This window comes from Danio rerio, chromosome 17 (genome assembly GCF_049306965.1).
Source record: "Danio rerio strain Tuebingen ecotype United States chromosome 17, GRCz12tu, whole genome shotgun sequence".
In the NCBI taxonomy this organism is placed as follows: Eukaryota; Metazoa; Chordata; class Actinopteri; order Cypriniformes; family Danionidae; genus Danio; species Danio rerio.
Window position 1 is genome coordinate 26,323,392 of NC_133192.1, and position 19,914 is coordinate 26,343,305.

The following is a 19,914-nucleotide window of genomic DNA, read 5'->3' on the forward strand; positions in this document are numbered from 1 at the left end:
GCCCAAAAATGTAGTTCAAGTAGTGTAAAAGGATCTGTCGTAAATAGTACTCAAAGTATACGTAAAAAGTAGCCCTTTTAAAAGGACTCCGGAGTAGTGAGTGTTATGCTGTGAAAGGCTGATGCTTTTATATGCAATTTGTGCTAGTGTGTAAACGTAACATTCTGCAGTACATTAAGTTATTGTTTAAGACTATTTGGAAATTTTCAGACTGTGTAAACAGTCTCTTGGTCATTGCTTGTAAAGATTTTGGCTATCTCTTTGGACACTTTTAATACTTTTAAAACAGTTTGCTGCATTTAAAGCGCCCATGTGTTGAGGTTGTTCAGTATGATGCAATTTACTTTCTAAGTGCGATTTGATTGGAAAGGTGTAAGGTCCAGCCAGTTAGTCCAATGACGGTGTCTACTGGTGGACGAAGGTTCACTGCATGTTCGGTCTTTCCAGTGCACAATTTTGATTTACTTTAACATAACTCTTATCTGATTCCAATTTTTTTATGAGGTGTTTTAGAATATTAATATATTTATCCTTGTTTTATCTGACTCCATTTATAAAACATTGAAAAGATTATTTAGTTTCTTTTAATATTGTTGTTTATTATGATTGAATATCACACAGGAATTGCAGGACTGATTTTTCTGCTCGGCCAATCACTATACACATGAAAAAATAAAGTAGTGACTGCAGGTTGAAGGAAAATAGTGGAGTACAAGTACCGATACTGCACTAAAAATGTACTCGAGAAAGTAAAAGTACACATTCTTAAACTACTATAGTAAATTACAATTCATGAGAAAAACTACTCTATTACAGTAGTTTGAGTATTTGTAATCTGTTCCTTTGTACCACTGCTGACCACCATCTAACACTCACCCAAAATAAACACAATAACACATCAATTAATAATGCTTAAATGTAACATTTACCATATCTCAATTCATTTGTATGGATACCATGCTTTGCATTTATTGCAAAAAGTGCCTATCAGGAATGTCAATATGCAAAGAACAGGAAGACACTCCTTCTACAAAAACATGTGAAAATTTGTCGAAAGTTTGCTTCACAGCTTTCAGTGTCAAAAATAACAAGTTTTAGATTTTTCCAAATAGCCCGTTAAATCTAATCAAAATGAAATTAATAAATAATTATCAAAACGATAATTTACTTATCGGCCATATTTCAGCTCTAGTCTATAGTATAATTATTAGATAAAATGTCATTATTTTCTTTTCCATGTCATTCATTCCTAGGTCCAGTTGAGCATTAGTCGATGCTGTTCGGTTAACAATGGAAAGCAGTGGCTGTGTAACTTTTGCTGGAAAACTTAAGGATTTGTAAGAGTTTTCTCTGTCCTAGAGTGCAAATGTGTAAGAGATGGCGAGAGCAAATTTTTAACAAAATTTGCATCCATTATCTAAGCTGTTCTCTAAAATGACTGTAAGATGCCCATTTTAAATGCATTACATAAGCCAGTAGCAGATGCAGTACAAAGCTTCCCAGATGCAGCTGTCAGTCAATGTAAGTGCAGGGTGCAGCATTCATTTGCAGTTTCAAACACCGGCTCTACAGAAATAACTCAGACTGGCAGAATCAGCCTTCTCTCTGTGTGTTGCACTTATGCTGATCGACAGCATGTTTAACTGAGGATCTTCAGGCCCGTGTTGAGAGTTTATTAAAGATTCTCATAGACCTGCTTTACCTGTAAATATCTTTAAAACCTGGTTTATTTAGTAACTTGACACTTTATAAAAATACATGGTTAAATCGGTTAAATCCAAAATACCTCAATATGTTTGCCGATATTTAAGTAACATGCCAAGTGAACTGAATTACAATGCTGAAGTCAGATATTCTGCTTTGAAAATTTGCGTTATGTGCTGAAACGTCTGTCTTTGTTTTGGTTCTTTTAACCAGCCCAATGCCAGAATCGCCAATTGTAATTCAGCACCCTGGGTTGCCTTGATGGAAAGCAGCGTATTTCATTCATTCATTCAGAAAGGCTCTCAAAGCATGCGTCTGTGACCGAATTGCGACTTCTAGTGGGCAGTAGCAGAATATGAAATGAGACTCAGATTCAGAGTTCCAAATGAGGTTATTAATTAGCAAATAATATTAATATTAGGAATGTAGACATTAGGTGAGCAGGTTACATTGTAATCCCATGTTCAAACAACACGCAATGTGACTAGATTTGCAGTGATAAGCAATTTGGCTGTTTACACCAGACACAGCACGAAAGAAATTTACACGTAAATACAGCCATTCAGAAGTACAGCATATGCACTCACTTACAAAATGGTAAGGTTTATAATCTAATGAATGCATATTAAACTTTAACATTAAATGTAGATGCTGATTCACTAACGTGTTGTTTCACAGTTATTTCTAAAGTTTAATTTCTAATGTTTTTTTTTTTTTTAGTTTATCCGCTGCTGTTTTCAGTAGTATGGCAATAAATGTCATTTTAAAATGGGATTTAAACTCGCATTGTTACAATTTAACACTGAATAAAGCACATGAGGTGTACCTGAGGTGATCATTTTCAGTTTGTCCTGTTCAGCTGCAAAAAATAGAAGCTGTTTTTTAGTATTCGAGGTGTTGGTTAGAAAACAAACTTCTTATAATATGGAAAATATACACTTTATCAGATGCCTTTGCTTTTATATAGAATACCATTTAAATCAGCCTTTAGGCTCGATCTTCAGACTTTCTCCTGTTGGTTGTCAATCTGGCAACCTGCGCTTGCAGGTGTCAAACTTATATAATGCACCTTTAAGGATACGATCAGAGACTAATTGAGAGAGCTGTTGTCATGTATGATTATTAAACAGATTGTGTCAGTAGTATTTTGACTAGTCTTATTTTTACTGAGTTACAAACATTCATATTGTCACAGAAATACAGGCATTACAGTTTATAGTCAGGCTGTAAACACATGACCGTCTTCCATAGAGATCAAAATCACAGTTTTAAAGTCTGTGAAATTAAAATGTGCAATATTAATTTTGCTAGCACATAATGCCATTCTTTTGGTGGACTTTCATATATTATAAGGGACTGTCAGTGTCAATAGCTAATATATCTTTTTTTGTTTTTAAGTTTGTTTTCTACATTGATGGGTCTTCTTGCTGATTGTGTTGTTATCAGAACTTTCTGTAATTAAGTATTTTTGCATAAAAAGCAATATGAGTAAACTATGAATCTGCACACAAATATATTTATATTTAGATTTCTGCATTTGCTGTTATCCAATGTGAAATACATTACTTTATATTGGGCATACATATCATTGGGTAATGTAGTCTCTTGAGTTTTGGTCTTTCAGTTTGGTATTTTCACTGGATTTTTTATTTTCTATGTACATTTTTTTCTTTTAAATTACATTTAGGCTGTTTTTTGTTTTTGATCGACTGTCTGATGGAATATTAAAAAAATGTTCTGTTAAAAAAAAAAGTACTTTTGTAATTACATGTTTCTTTGAAAACAAAGACAAAAATGTGAAAACACATTTTGGCTGTTTAATTCATGCCTTGTTTTGTAATGAATAAATTATAGGGGAGAAAAAAAAACGAACGTAACAAACTGCATACTTGATCATACAATGAAATTGCATCCTGACCAGTTAAATATATGATTTGGTTCCTCTGTTTTTCTTTCCTCATAAATAGTGGAGCCTTTTGAATAAAACAGTCCATGGGATTGCCTTTATTTTTAGATCTGGAACCCTAAAGCGTGTTTTGACAGGAGAACTCATGGATAAAGAGCCACAAGATGCTTTTCATGTCTCGCATGTGTGCATGTGGCATCAGTTTGAATGGCATCTAGACCAACCCTTGTGTTTCTGTGTGTGTGTGTGGCGTGTGACGTCTGCCATTCATAATATAGGCATGCGTTTGTGCCTCTGTGGAAACCCTGCTTCACATCAAAAGCAGAAAACATTGCAAGGATGGCACAATAATTAATGACTGAACAAATTATTAAACAATGAGGCAGTGCTCTGTCTATTGTTTGAGGTCTCAGAGATCACAAGGTCATAATTTGAAAATCTATATTAGAGATTTGTTTATATAAAATGTTTATTGCTAATGCATATTTCCTCTATTTTTAGTGTACGATTGTTTTGTATCATCTGCAAAAAATGCTAAAATTTAATAAGTCATACTGTCCTCTTTTTTTTCCCCCCTGAAATGATTATTCATTTGTAATGATATTAATGTTTTGCCTAATTGTTTTATGCAATGCCCAGTTACTCTTATTTGTTGTTATTTAAGAAAAAGAGTTTTATTAGCTCATTAGCTTTTAATTAGCTAACTAACCTTTTTTATTAAAAAAAGTTATCTCTTGTTATTGCTGGTGTTACTGCTCAAAATGATAATACTTCCACATGAACCAGACTGGACCCTTTTCACATTTCCGGGTTTCTCAGTAGGAAGTCTTCATAGTTGGGTATCCGTGAATGGAAGAGTACAACAATTTATTTTTTTACAATTCCATTTGCTAAAATAATAAAAGAAAAACTCCTTAATGGTGTTATCAAGGAAAAAATGAAAGAATTGTGAGACTGATGACAACAGCCAGAAGAAAGAACATTGTCAAATTTATTGTCCTGCCCCTATAGACGCTGCAGTAGAAACACCTCACACAAGCAGTAACTCGTAACTAGTATTTTGAAGCAAATATGTTATAATAGATATGTAAATGCATATTGTACATACATTAAAAAATCGGTGTTGTAATGCAAGAACACTAGGAAAAAAATTGGATTGCATATCCTAACTCCTAATGTTGCTAGTTAACACAATGCATTTTCTTTTAACATCCCATAATCTCTAAAATATCCACCTCTACCAAATGGTAACTATGTCGGTTTATGATAAAAGTACCAGAATTGTTAAATATACTATGAAAAATCTGAAAATATAACCAATTTATTTAAAACATGATCAAAATAAAGCATTTTGCATACTAAATCACCTTTATTTTTTTGAAGTATGCTATACAATTTCACATTCTCATTTAACAAGTCAAAATATGGTCAACCATTTGATAGAGCTGTCAGTTATGGGTTAATGGGTTTATGTTTTTGCATTCCATGTAGCATGGATCAAATGTATTAATTAATTAGGTCCCAAAGTGTACACAGCTTTAAAAAAAACAACAAGACAAGACCTAATGTAAACACGTTGTGACAGAATAAGAATGTAAATAACACCATTCTGAGTTTTCCAGTTCCAGAAATAAAACACTATCAGTCTTAACAGAACATGAGGGTCTAAAACTTATCAGCCGTTATGCAGTTTCTGACCTTATCATTTTTAATCTAGTCTCTCAGGATTTTTTTTGGAGTAAAGTGTGAAGCATTTCTCCTGAAAAAAAAAACTGTAATTAGTGCTGCTGTGTCAGAGCTCCTCCTTTCCCCAATTGTTCCAGGAATTAAGAGGTGCCTAAAAAATTGTGAGTTCTGGAAGCCTGAGACGCACACACACACACACACACACACACACACACACACACACGGTTTGCTTGTGCAGTATACTGTTTTTTTGCCAGTGATTGTGACAGTTGGAGCTATTTAGTAATTTAGAGAGCTGCGATTAGACACACACTGATTATATACACACTGATTAAGCTCATCGTGAGTGTACACACACTGATTACACAGAGATTTCACACACTCACGGATGCACACACACTTTCATGAGCTTGCTGGTACCCTGTAAAAAAAGGTCATGTAGGGCAATGATTATTACAGAGATGAATTCTCTGTCACACATGTATTTTATACAGAATCAGGTATTGTATTGCAGAAACATTCAGGCATGTGTGGTTTATAAATGAGAAAGTGAGTCAAGCTTATGTTTTGTTCTTGGGAAGATGTACATCCAGACAGACCACAGGGATCATGACACTATAGACGTTTCAGATGAAAGGCCTAAATTGTATATTGCTTTCTATATGAAAGCAAATGTGCAGCTTGCACACATAAAGTGGTGAAAATTGATATGATTTGGTTCTTATTCATTCTTTATTTGCTGAAGAAATTGTGAAATTATGCAGTAAAAGTCTAATGAAAAATTAAAAACCCTCATTTGAATTCTCTTTAGTAACTGTATACAGTCAGTAACCTTAAATAATATGCAAAAAAAGTGAAAATTTTAATTAATTTATTTTCCTCGTGTTTACCTTGAAGCAAAAATAGGCGTTTTAGTGTTCTATTAAATATGAGATGGAGAGTTTTAAATTTGCAGTATGAGATTTCAGTAATTAATTTAGGCCTGACAAAATCTTGTGACAGTTTCTGGTGTTTCGTTCTGTTGTAGAAACTTATGATAAGGGCAGGAATAAGCTAAAGCAATGTGAGTGAAAAGTTTGTAAATTTCATGGTTAAGTCATGGTTAAGTCATGGTAAATTTATTATTAAAGATTATTTTTGTCATTTATTTTTTGCTCATGAAAATGTATTCTTTACATACAATATTAAAGCTGTTACACTATTTTTTGAGGCTTGAAATTCCTAATTGCATATTGCATTCAGTATATGAACTTGCTTTTACAGCTAATTTAGATGGCAGGTAAGAAAAATGATGTTCCCCGTGTACTATACACTCATCGGCTGCAGTTCAAACTGAGCATCAGAATGGGAAACATTTCAAACCTTGAGGTGGATGTGCTACAGCAGCAGAAGTCCTTTATGACCACAGTGTACCCATCTTCTGATGGCTACTTCCAGCAGGATAATGCGCCATGTCATAAAGCACGAATCATCTCAAACTGGTTTCTTGAACATGACGATGAGTTCACTGTACTCAAATAAACTCCACAGTCACCAGATCCCAATCCAATAGAGCATCTTTGGGATGTGGTGGAAAGGGTGATTCGCATCATGGATGTGCAGCCGACAAATCTGCAGCAACTGTGTGATGCTATCATGTCAATCTGGAGCAAAATCTCTGAGGAATATTTGCAGTACCTTATTGAATCTATGTCAGTTCTGAAGGCATAAAGGGGTCCAACCCGGTACTAGTAAGGTGTGCCTAATAAAGTGTCCGGTGAGTGAATATACCAGTATTTATGGCTCCAAACCATTTTGTATTTCTTATATTGACAAATCATTAGTAAAAAAGTTGCATTCTTTTGTCTCAGAGTAGTATAACTCGCTGTTAGAGTCTAGAATAGAGGATTTTCATCAGTGACTCATTTCCGATGACATCTGCTGACTATCTCAAACAGTTAAATGAGCTCTAATTGGCTTTTATATTGCTATTTGCTGAGTGAACTCCTATTTTGTTGTTTGTGATGAGAGGAAAGCCCTTGGGTTTGTGAGTACGTTTTCTCTCTCTTTTTTTGTTCTTCTCACTTTATCCTTGTCACAGGCGACTAAGCAGAACATTGAACGTGACAGTGCACTTTAGTTTAGGCAGAAAAATGAGCTTTGGGTTGCCAGCTCCTCCAAGTCAGTTTCCCTGCAGCGGAGGTTCATTAACTCCAAAGAAAACAGTCAATTTCATTTTGTGCACTATGACGCCAGTGCAGGTCCTTGCACGTCACCGTCCCAATTTCTTCATTACTTCCTCTGTGGAGAGCTTGAGTTTTGCTGTATTGATAAAGCCAACAGTGTTTTTTGGGCTGGTTGAGGTTTGCTGTTTTGAATTGAGTCTCTGTGCCAAATGAATGCTTCAGATGTGTTATATGAATGCAAAATCAAATCTCACATTTCGTTTGAGGTGTTGAAATCGGGTTTATTAAAAGAAAGTGATTTGTCAGTCTGTTGAGCGTTGTCAATGTATTTGCATTTTGATTGTTCTGTTCTCTGCTTGCATTTTTTTTTCAGCTTAATTTTTGTTTTTTCTTTACATCAGTTTCTTTCTTAAATGCTACTTAAAACACAACAGTATATATTTAATTTACTGCAGATATGTTGACCGTTCATTCCGCTGTGGTGACCCCTGACTAATAAAGGGACTACGCTGAAAAGAAAATGAATGAATTATGTAACAAATTATTTTGCTATTCTATTCATCCAAAAATAATGAATAATTGCCACAAAAATATTGAGCAATATTGTTTTCATCGTTGATGATTATTTTAAATGTAGTTGAGGGTCAAATCATCATATTTGTCATGATCGCCAGTTGGCATGGGTCGGTTTAAGATTCTGACAGTATGATCATTGTGGATAAAAATATCACAGTTTCACAATATTGTGATTACTGCTCTAAAATATATTCTTTTTAAATGTCTGGGTAAAAAACAACGTTTTCTCTTTTAAGAACAATATATTTTATTTTGAGAAACATAATATTTTGGAAAATTAAACATGTCAGGCTAGATGAATTATTGACTTTTGCTGTCTTCATTTGTTTCAAAAACAGATTTTTTTACAAAATAAAATGGCATAATTTCTGCTGGAGATACTGTTGTTCTAAAAACAAACAAACAAAAAGTAAATAAAAAATATATACCTAATGAACGGTATTGCAAAAAATTTTGATGGTTTTAAAACCTTGACTTTTCCATACCGTGGCATACCTTAAAAACAGTTGTCGTCACATGCCTAATCACCAGCAATCTAGGCTTTGCTGATCAATGGAAAACATGCATTATCACCTGGACTACAATTTTGCCTCTATATGTACTACAAATCCCCTAAGTCATTGCTCCAATCACTCCTGGTACAGCTGACAGTCATCCAAACACTGACACACCCATACACAGCTGGTAACTCATCATGGACTATCTCGACTATAAATTTACCTCTTCAACACGCACACATTGCTGAGTCTTGTTTACCCTGCACAGCACTACAAAGCGTTTTCCTTGTTTGTCCTGCTGTGTTTTGACCCTTTGCATAATTTATTTCTGTTGTCTCGTTGCCTAGCCCGACCATTAACCTGTGTTTTGACCACGTATTTTAGATTATCCTTATGCTACTGTTTGCTTCTGTCTTTTGACAATTGCCTGCACGACTACTCTTGCACGTGGATCCCCAACTTTATTTTCAGCTTCCTTTGTGACAGTACTAAACTGATTAATGATTTTAGGATCAACTCCAGAGAATCTAGAGCAGAAGTTTTAAAACTGAGCTTCCCGGAAAAAAAAATTAAATATAAAAAAATACCAATAACTAACATTAGAGAGTAAAAGTGTAACAGAGTAATAGATTAACTAGGCCTGTCGAACCAGCAACCTTCTTGCAGTGAGGCGATTGTGCCATTGTGCCGCCCTGAATTATTATAGAAATAAAGATGTATAAAAATTCTGAATGAATTTGTTTTAAAAATAATCATTACATTTTTACTGTATTTTTTATCAAGTAATCAAGTAAGTTTTTTTTTTTTTTTTTTTTTTACAATTTTCCATAAAAAAGCAATTTAGAATAATTATATAAAAACTGTGAAATATCACCATTCAAAAAAGCACGTCAGTCAGCACAACAGCAGTTCTGCTTTAGAGTGCGAGGTTGTGTTGGTCAATATCAGCAGAGCTCCAGCATGTCCTTGTGTTTGGACTGATCAGCACTTCTCTCTGATTGGCTGTGTTGAGTCTGATTTGACTTCTTAGTTCAGTCAGTGTGTGATGTCTGTTCTGTGCAGGGAAACCTTGGAACCGCTCTTGCATGAAATTTCTCTCCCTCTTTCTTTCTCTACTTCTTGATTTCAGGCCCTCTCTTTCTCTCTCTCTCTTTTTCTCTCCGATGGCTCATCTGAATTGTGAGCGTAGGTTCTACATCTTGATTAGCATTCAGAGGATGTGGTGTTGAGGATGCATAGTTTGGGCTGAAGAACTGAATTGCTGAAGTAAAGCTGGGTGTTCAGCAAATGTTGAACTCACCTGGCATTCTGTTTCACTGCAATTCAGAGTGACATGGTTTTATTAGCTATAATTAATCTACGCTGACATAATTATTAATTTAATGCACACACTTTAGCTTTGTTTATGTAGTGCAGGTTTTAGTTTAGTAAAATGAACTGTAGTGTTGCTCTGTTCATTTGAACTAAACTTCACAGAACAAACCAAAAAGAGGACCTGATTTCACAAAATGACAATAAAAAAGAGAGAATGCTCAAGTACAGTTATAGTTTTGGCCTTTAAAGTTCAGTAGAGGCATTGGAAAGCATATCTTTGTAGTAGATCTTTATTGATGTGTGTGGTAGAGAAATTCTTACTGCTTTGACTCCTAGAGATTTTATAACTATTCACTTTAAGTTCTTACTGACGAAATGAATAGCAATCTCAATGTTTTGGGTGTACGTTAGAGTTCATTACAAAATATTTGTCATAAAAATATGTTTTTGTTGTAGTCACATTGTATGTGCAGAATCTGTCTTAAAATGCTAAGCAAACCAGGATCATTTTTCTTGTTAGTCCAGGCCAAACGAACCCCCTTCTCAGCAAAAAATTATAAATGCACAATTTTTGTAAACATGCACAATTTTGGTGCAAATTAATACAGGTTAGGGGCTTATATGTAACTTTAAAGCATTAATTTAGCATTAGCTTTTTTGGGGGTGTTAATAACATATATGGCTTTGTCCCAGTGTTTTCCTAAATGTAACATGAAGGTATTAAATTAATCATTCAAACTCAAAAATAAAATATATTTACACTCAGAAATAAAGGTATAAATCTATTACCTGGTTGGTACCTTTTTCAAAAGGTTCACTTTTGCACCAGGTGAACATTAATATCTTTAGGCAGTGCTTAATTTGAGCTGGATCTTGACGGTAGTCAACATGCGCAAGTTAAACAAAAGTTGTTTAACTATTAGCCCTCAACAATATTTTTAGCCTATCGGCTTTCTTAAGTTTACAATCACTCTCATTGGTTAGTGATTGTTTTGCACGCAGTGAGCAGCAAAATAAACAATGGCATAGTGGCCTACCTAAATAATATTTGTATTTTCAAAATGGCAAAGAGGCAGTCAAGCATATTTTCATTTTTAAAACCACAAGTAAATCTGACAATGAGCCTGATCAAAAGATATCTCAAGAAGATTGCTTGAATTGAACAGGATTAGCAAGAGACAGAAGCAAAGTGATCTGAAATCACCCAGAAAACATGAGAGAGGAGGTAACTACAGGCTCTTCTTGAAGATTAGTTGGTCATTTAATTATTTGTTTTTCACTTGGCACATAATGGTGACGTGAACTGAATAGTGATTGTTCATACAATTTATGTTTGGCTACATGTTTTTATTTTTCATGACTGACCTATGATGCTATAAGGCACAAAATAAAGACCGTTTAGAAATGTGATGCTTTTTTTTGCTTCCTAATGCCCCAATATAGTGAAGGAAACACTGACTATACTGTGAGTGGGCGCCGTCTTTCGGATGAGACGTTAAACCGAGGTCCTGACTCTCTGTGGTATTAAAAATCCCATGGCACTTCTGGTAAAAAGATCAGGGGTGTAACCCCAGTGTCCTGGCCAAGTACCCTCTATCGGCCCTTAACCATCATGGCCTCCCAATCATCCCCATCCACCGAAATGGCTCTGTCACTTTCTCTCCACTCCACCAATAGCTGGTGTGTGGTGAGCACACTGGCCCTGTTGTCCTGTGGCTGCTGTTGCATTATCCAAGTGGATGCTGCACACTGGTGATGGTGTGAAGAGACCCCCCCCCCACCCATGATTGTGGAGCACTCTGGGTGTATGGCCATACATGAAAAATGCGCTATATAAATATACATTACATTACATAGGTTTTGTATCTTTATTTCTGAAAGTGTGTATTAAGGAAATTTGTTGAACAGAAAATGTGATATTTTGAAAAATGTTGGTTTACTCAAAAGTGATATGGCTTGACTTTGATTATATTTTTCCCACTATAGAAGTCACCAATTTCGAACATTAGTGGAGTACCAACTTTTTTTAAAACTATTTTTCTTCTTTTGCGCTTAATATTGGGAAGAAACAGTCTGTCAAATGACAGAAGTATAATCTTTTATTAGCGTAATCTGTCTCTTTTTAAGAAAGGTTGAATATTTGGACAGAGAAAGTCTTAGCTGTGGTTTATGTTAAAGATACAGCTTAAAATAGCAAATTGAGGCTGTCTCTCTCCTGACTTCAGGATGCATAAATACTGTGCTGCATCTCCGGCAGCTGATTGCTAATATGAATTGTTTAGACTCTGTTCTAATCAGATTTCTCACTTATCTTATTTCATAAATGTTAATCCGTTTCCTGTAAGCTTCCTCCGATGAGCTTAATATAATTCATGGAAGATGGAAGGCATTTATTTTGGGAAATGAGGGATTGTGACAAACATTCTTCATTTTTTTTCTTTCGCACACATTCTACACTTTCTCTCCCTCTCTATCGCATTTAATCCCTCACACTTACAAATGCTTATTTTTATGGTTTAAAGCTAACAGTACTCTGTCTACTTCATTTTATCTCTGCCAACACAAGTGATAATTTTCCACCTGATCGGTTAATAAGCTGTTCTTTTGTGTGCTTTAAGCCTCTGCACACCTGAATCCTCGAGTTTAAATAAGTGTAGCTTAGGCTTGCCCAAAAATTCTATTCTATTCTTTTTAATGTGTTGGATGTTGTTGTTGTTGTGAATGCTAATAATAATGCATTTACAGTATATTTTACTTGGCCAAAAAATCTTATATTCAATATTTGTTTTGTGATGTATGGATGTTGTTTGGATCTGGGAATGCTGAGAAGTTATATCCCTATACATTGATTCTATTCTATTCTATTCTATTCTATTCTATTCTATTCTATTCTATTCTATTCTATATATTCTTCTTCTAAATGTGTTGAATGTTGTTGTTGTTGTTGTTGTTGTTGTTGTTGTTGTTGTTGTGAATGCTGATAATAATGCATTTACAGTATATTTAGCTTGGCCAAAAAACCCTTTTATATTCAATATTTTTTTTTTTTGGGATGTATGGTTGTTGTTTGGATCTGGGAATGCTGATAAGTTATATCCCTATAGCCTGGTTCTATTCTATTCTATTCTATTCTATTCTATTCTATTCTATTCTATTCTATTCTATTGCTCTTCCAAATGCTTCAAATGTTAGGTCACCAATCAGAGTCAGAAGTAAACTATTGTCAATAACCTATGCAAATATGCATAAACACCAGCATTGGTGCATATACTAAACAATGTTGCTTGCCAGTTGGCTAGTAACTCAAATTTGATAACTTGTAAAAATGCCCAAGTATGTGATTGGGTTTAGTGTGATTATAAAATCGCAAAAACTTTATTACAATGATAATATAATATTCAATTTGATGTGCAGCATTGTAAACTTTTCACAGGAGCAGGTGATGATAAGAGTATTTTCAGTGTTTTGGAATAGCTTAGTCAGACCTTTCCAACTGATCATTTGAAATGTTTTGTAAATCTCTTTATAACAAACGTGTTCGTTTAAATTAGTCATTTTACCAATGTTCTATAAAAATAAAAATTTAATTATTATTGTAATTATTATTGTTACATAAATTATTATTATGAAATACTTCAGTCAGATGTTAGCTTGCCATGCCACCAAATTATTTGAATATTTAATTATTAAATATTTTGATTAAACCAGTAAAGCATGTGGTATTTATTAGTTCTGAAAATGCTCTATTGACATCTGTGCTCTCATACCTAGTGGTTTTTCTGATTAAACAGATTGTAAGCTCTAAGTAAAGGCTGAACAGGACAGTTGTGTATCTGTGGTACTAGCTGTGTCAGACTGTCTAGTAAATAGTCTAGTGCTCATACCACCCTGCCACTAGATGGCAGCCTCATTCTAATCTTCTTTAGAAGGGTAAATCTGTTCTGCTTGGCTGCAGATGTGAAATGCAGTGAAATGGAGATTGATTTATGGTGTTTTATTTTAAATTCGGCATAACCATAAAATATGAGCAACATCAGAGGCTCACAGTGTGAAGGATACTTGTACAAAAAGAAAGAACTTTTCAAAGTCAAACACCATTCAAAGCTTTTCTGCTTAGAGCAAAAATTATTAAACTTAAATGCACAAACAAAATCAAATGGTTTGCTCATTTAACACCCCGAAGCTTATGATGATTACATATTTGCACATTTTCAAGGTTACCTAAAGGGATAGTTCACACAAAAAAAATCGGAATTCTGCATATTTAGTGGGTACCAGCAACCAGCTTTCTCTCTTATGTTTTCAACAGAATGAAGAAACTCGTAAGCGTGTAAAACCTCATGAGGGAGAGTAAATTATGATGTAATTTCCATTTTTGTGTGAACTATCCCTTTAAATAGTGTTTTAAACTGCAAATAAATGGCATCATAACTTCCAAAATCACCTGTGAGAGAAATACAGATTCATATCAGAACAAAGTCTTGATTTAATTACATCTGACTCCACATCCATGTACAGAAAACTCTCCTGTAACAAACACTTTTCACAAGGATGACAGAGTATTTTATGTTTACAGACACCTTGTTTTCTCGAAGTGAACAAATTTGTGCTTTAATCTTCTGTTTTGGCTTTATTCTCCGCTTGATGCTAAGAAATTCTCTGTATGAAATTTTTCACCCTTACACACACACATACACACAGCAGGCAAAGCTGGAGGCCACTCAATGCTTTCTAGACCTGACAGTCCCTTCCTGTAATTAATGACTGTTTAGACTGCATATGCATTCATGCATCCTCTCATTTTCTTTCTTTAGCTCTACGTATTTCTCTCCCTTTTCTCCTGATGCCTTTATCTTTCTCTCCACCTGACAGGTGCTTCTGAGCATAGTGCATCAACGCTGCTGTATCCTCCAAGACAGGAACACAGGTAAAAACCACACACCTGCCATTCAAATGCAAGCCTCAGAGCCAGAAGCCCTTTGTTTTTTCAAATGATTTGTAGACAGATGCTGATCTAAGAGTTTGTGCGTGTTAGACAAGTTTGTCTACATAGTTTTTTTTTATACAGAATTGATTTAGGCAGGTCTGACTCCAAAAAGTCTGAGATGGCAAGTATTGGTCTTCAGATGTGGCTCCAGCTTCACACTGGGCCGAAAATAGCACAAAAATTACTTGGAAAATCAAAATTTGGAGCACAACACGTATTGATTCTGAGTAAAGGTTTAATGGAGGGAAGCGACTGATTTGATGACTGAGTGTGTTTGGATTGTACCTGTGCTTCTTGCACTTACAGCTTCATCCATTTAATAGTAACCATTTACACACATTTTAGATAATTAAGCCTAGCGTTTGTGAATACTTGGCAGTGTAATGGATGGACTGGAGGGCTTTAAAAGCTAAAATGGATCGCATTTGTTAACTGTACACTGGAAAAGTCTGTTTATAATGGAATTTTTAGTGAAGAGGCAGTTTACTCTTTTTTTTTCTTTTTTTTTGATGAACAGCAATTATGGTTCAGCTTTTCCTATTTTTTTAATGTTTTTTTGTACACTTTGAGGCACTGAGCATATTTGTGTATAGAACAAATTTTTTTTTCCTGTACAGCAAACATATTAAAACCAAAACAAAGATACAAAACATATAAGATACAGTATAATTAGTGTATTATCCACATTAATTTTGTCAATATTGCACATCCTTGCATATAAGTAGCTTGAATATAAAAAGAGTGAAGAAAATAAACTGGAAATGACTGTGAGCATTACAATCTCCTACCCTTGCCATGAAAATCTAGTGATGCAGTACTGCAGCCTCATCATAATCATCATAACATCTCTATTCTTGTGAAGATTAAGTATCCTGATAAATGTGAAATATTTTTTTTTGCTCTCATTATACATTCCGGTATTGTGTGTGTGTGTGTGTGCTGATGACAGTAAGGGCATGTGTCAGAACAAAGCTTGATAAACAAGCGTGCATAATTTTTACATAAAATACCAAGTGGATTTCTCTGCTGGGGCATTGACGAATCTCTTTCACAGAACACAGAATGAGTTTACAGACTGAACCAGAGGTGCATGTTTTAATTAGATAATTGAAGAGCATGATAGATGCTAGAATGATTTTTTTAAAAATCATGAGTTTCATGTTTTGTGTTGTAATATGCAGTAATTTTTCACTTTACTGTATTTTTTGGGATATTTGTATTATTCAGGACACAACTTCAGGCCAAATTTAGAGGAGCTTGCTGTGTTTTAAAATTGAAGTTTTCATGCTGATTTTGGTCAGCCTTAGACATGTCATGTGATGTACATTTTCTATTTACCTAAGAAATAGAAACAGAATGAAGAAACTCTTAATGATGAGATCCATCAATGATGATTCCATGTAGTGTGTAACACAGCTCTAAGTGAAGTGAAATATCTAGCGAAGGCTTAAATCTGATATTACAACGTGTTTAAAACTATTGATTCATCTACAAAAGAGTCAACTCATTGTGTTTCAAATGAATCATCTTGATATCGAGTCTTTAGCCGTGCTGGCGTGACGTGGATATGGGGAGTCATGGTAAAAAAAATATATATATAAAAATTACTGCAAAGATTGTTGCTGCAAATTTGAGAAAGCCAGAACCAAATTAGTCATGCAAGGACACAAAATGTCATGCAAAATCCTTGATTGACTCAATAACCACTCTGCCAAGTTTGGAGGTTGGTAGTTTTTATTCCCAGTGGATGTAGAGCCTCTGAATGAATTGGTAGAGTTTGCACCAGTGCTGTGGCCATGGTTTCATCCTGTTTCTATGGAGACAATGCAGATTGTGTCAGAATAGGTCCACTATCAACGCCTACCATCATTTTACATCCTGGTCTAAAAGCCATTTTACCTGATGCATCTTCACCATTCACGGGCCCCATTAGAAATTTCCGCTTTGGCCTTTGCTTTACTGCTGATCTCAAACTCCAAGCTTTTGAAGGTGGCCACCACAGAACTTCCCCTCATTATGCAAATTGATGTCCGTGATTTTCCCCTCGCTCAGCCTTGTATGGACCTGTTGTGAGGCAGGAAGCAGCATCTGTGAGTATAAAGACACTGGCTGCTCTCTCTCTACCATATGAAGAGAAAGACAGATGCTTATGCTGTATGGAGCAGCTTCTGATGACGCAGAAGAAAACATGCTTGCTTTTGGCAATGAGCTTACAATTCAGAAATAACAGGAATTCAAGGCTCAGTGAGTAAGATTCAGTTATAAATGCCGTGAAGCCTTTAAGAGTGCAGAGAAATGGAGTGTGAGGTTATTTTTTTTCTTTAAAGCATGACGGCTAACAGAAGCCACCCACACGACTCTCTAGTTTTACAGATGTGGATGGCCGTGATAGTCAGATACAGTATCATGGCATGAGAAAAGTGGCATGCAAACACCAGAGCTTTGTGGTGGATCTGTAAAATGAAGAGGCAAAGCCTCCGCTTTGTGCTTTTTTTCAATATATATTTCAGTTCCATTGATGTGTGCAGCAGACAAAGTTTTCAACAAACTGGACAAAATGGTAACAATTCGTTTTACAAAAGTTGTACTTGCTATAGTAATTACAAGTAATCATGCATATTATCTTGCATTCTAACCATAAAGGGTATATTAACACGTGGCGTATTAACATGTGTCCGTAGTAACGCGTATAATCATATCAACAAGACAGGACGTGCGCAAAGCAACTGAGATTAAAAGATCTGTTCGGCTTACTGTGATCATCAATCATCATCTAATGTGATCAAGAATGAGTTTTGCAGTTTAAAAATGTGCTTGTTTGTACTGAATTACAGTGATTTTTACCATCTTTACTTTATCACCACAGCCGCATATCAGTACAATTATAAAACAAGATTCTTTAAGTCTGGCTTATACTTCTGGGTCGAGTGATCAGCGTGACCCACGGCGCATGCATTGTGTCTTGTCATGCATTTATACTTCTGTGCGCTGTTTGTGTTCCTCTGCAATAACACTTTCAAAACGCTAGCTGGCAGTGAGGTGTTTGTGATCCTCTGTGTTGAGTTTCTTTGCTGGTGTTTTGTTTTTTCTTGCTTCCTCAATGTACAAGTTGCTCAAACTCGCTCACTTTGAGACTGGAACCAGCAGCCGTGCAACACCTTTAATCATAAGGTAAAAAAACACAAAACAAAAGTTTCTATCCTTCACGGGACTCAACACTTGTAAACAATCGCTCGGGCTCGCACGTCTCTCTGTCCCTGTCACACTCGTCAGCGCTACCAAGCCGACCTTGCGCTACGCATTGTTGCGGCGTGTAGTTACATTTTTTTTGACAGGTGCATGCATAGGCTGTGCCGTACCATATGCATGCACTTGACTCAGAAGTATAAATTAGCCTTGAGTCCCGGATTGTGGATATTAAATCAGGTTTATTTTGTACATTTATCATTACAGATATCTATAAAGCAGTGGATAACATTGTGTGTGACTCATCGTTGCAGAAAAGCTTAAATTAACTCCACAATCCATCAAATAATCATTGGGAAAGTTCTTACTGTAGTATTTCTCAGAAACATTATGTGAGATCTGTTTCCTTCATGTCTGTCACTGTGCTGTTTGTCTGATACAGCTGAGGCAGAGATTGAGGCACACTCTGACAGGCACGTGGGAACGTTGCTCAGGGAGAACTACCATTAAAGGCACAGACAACAAATACAGCTACATTGTGTTCAGAGCAGAAAATCCAATATTCTAATTGTAATAAATAATCTGATGGGTGTTTTGAGCTGAAACTTTACAGACACATTCTGGAGACAAAAGAATAAATCCTAAATCTTGAAAAAGGAGTAAAATAGGTGCCTTTTTACTATAAAGTAAGAACATTTAATTAACTGTAATATTAGTCAGTAGTTAAATGAATAGTTAAACTGTAACAAGGACATATTAAAATAAGGTGTAATCAAACATTGGTGTATAGAATTCATTTTCATTAAATTTTACATAGAATGTGAAATGCTCTGAATGTGATGACTAAACTACAAGGGACTAATATTTTCATGTAAAATGTTCCCTAGTGTTCTGAAAAAGAGTTTCAGTACACCATAATTTGTTTGCATGCAATATAAATTGTTCAGTACAAATACAAGGCAATGGCAACCAAAAACTTGAAAGTAAAAAAAAATCAAAAACAAACAGGAGCTCAGTGGTGTGAAGTAGCAAATTACAAATACTCAAATGACTGTAATTGACTAGTTTTTCTCAAGAATTGTAATTTACTAACTAGGTATAAAAATGTTTACTTTTTCTTTCCCTTAAATATGTGTATAGTGCTGTATAAGTACTTTTATTACTTGCCTTCAACCTGCAGTCACCAATTTATTTTTTCTTGTCTGTGGGGTCGAAAATGTACAACCTAAATTCAACCAAATATTGGTCTAATGATGTTACAGCTTGATGTTGTGTGGACGTTACCACTATGATGTCTATCGGATGTTGGTTTTTGGTTGCCATACAATAAATGTCAGTATTTGACATCAATATGATGTTGTTTCAAGATGTTGGGTGGAACTTAGATTTTGGTCAATTTCTAACACAAGTTAAGATCAACCAAATATCAACGTCATTTGATGTCGTTATTAGACATCAAAATAAAATTGTACTTAGATGTTGGCTAGACATTAAATTTTGGTCACCTGACATCACAACCTAAATCTAACCTAATATTAACGTCTTATGACATCGTGTGCCTTCTGCGCTTTTACTAAATGGACTACAGAATGTTACGTTTACACATCCACAGATAACATGTATTTAAGAATCAGCATTTTACAGCGTAATACTTACTACTCTTGAGTACTTTTAAAAGGGCTACTTTTTACAATTTTTTTGAGTAATATTGACAACAGATACTTTTACTCGCACTACACTTTTAGGCAAGTAATAGTACTTTTCCTTAGGTATAATTTTTCAGTACTCTTTCCACCACTGCAGGAGCTAAACTAAATTTATTGTAAAAAGGAACACTAAAACCTCATGAGAATCCAGTGAGCTCATTTTTTGTGAATAACATAATAAATATAT

At 35.0% G+C, this 19,914-nt stretch overlaps 1 protein-coding gene across 11 annotated transcripts in view; it reads left to right on the forward strand.

Moving 5' to 3' along the window:
• dlgap2a (discs, large (Drosophila) homolog-associated protein 2a) overlaps positions 1–19,914 on the forward strand; it is a 249,913-nt gene that overhangs the window by 1,066 nt on the left and 228,933 nt on the right. For 9 of the 11 annotated variants that reach the window (XM_073928550.1, XM_073928553.1, XM_073928556.1 and 6 more), the window contains exon 2: positions 14,721–14,775. The exons of the other annotated variants lie outside the window; for them this stretch is intronic. Coding sequence is in view for 3 of the 9 variants with exons in the window: in XM_073928546.1 (XP_073784647.1) it covers positions 14,721–14,775 (55 nt within the window). In the remaining 6 variants the exon portion in view is untranslated. The remainder of the gene's footprint in view (positions 1–14,720; positions 14,776–19,914) is intronic. 11 annotated transcript variants of the gene reach the window in all.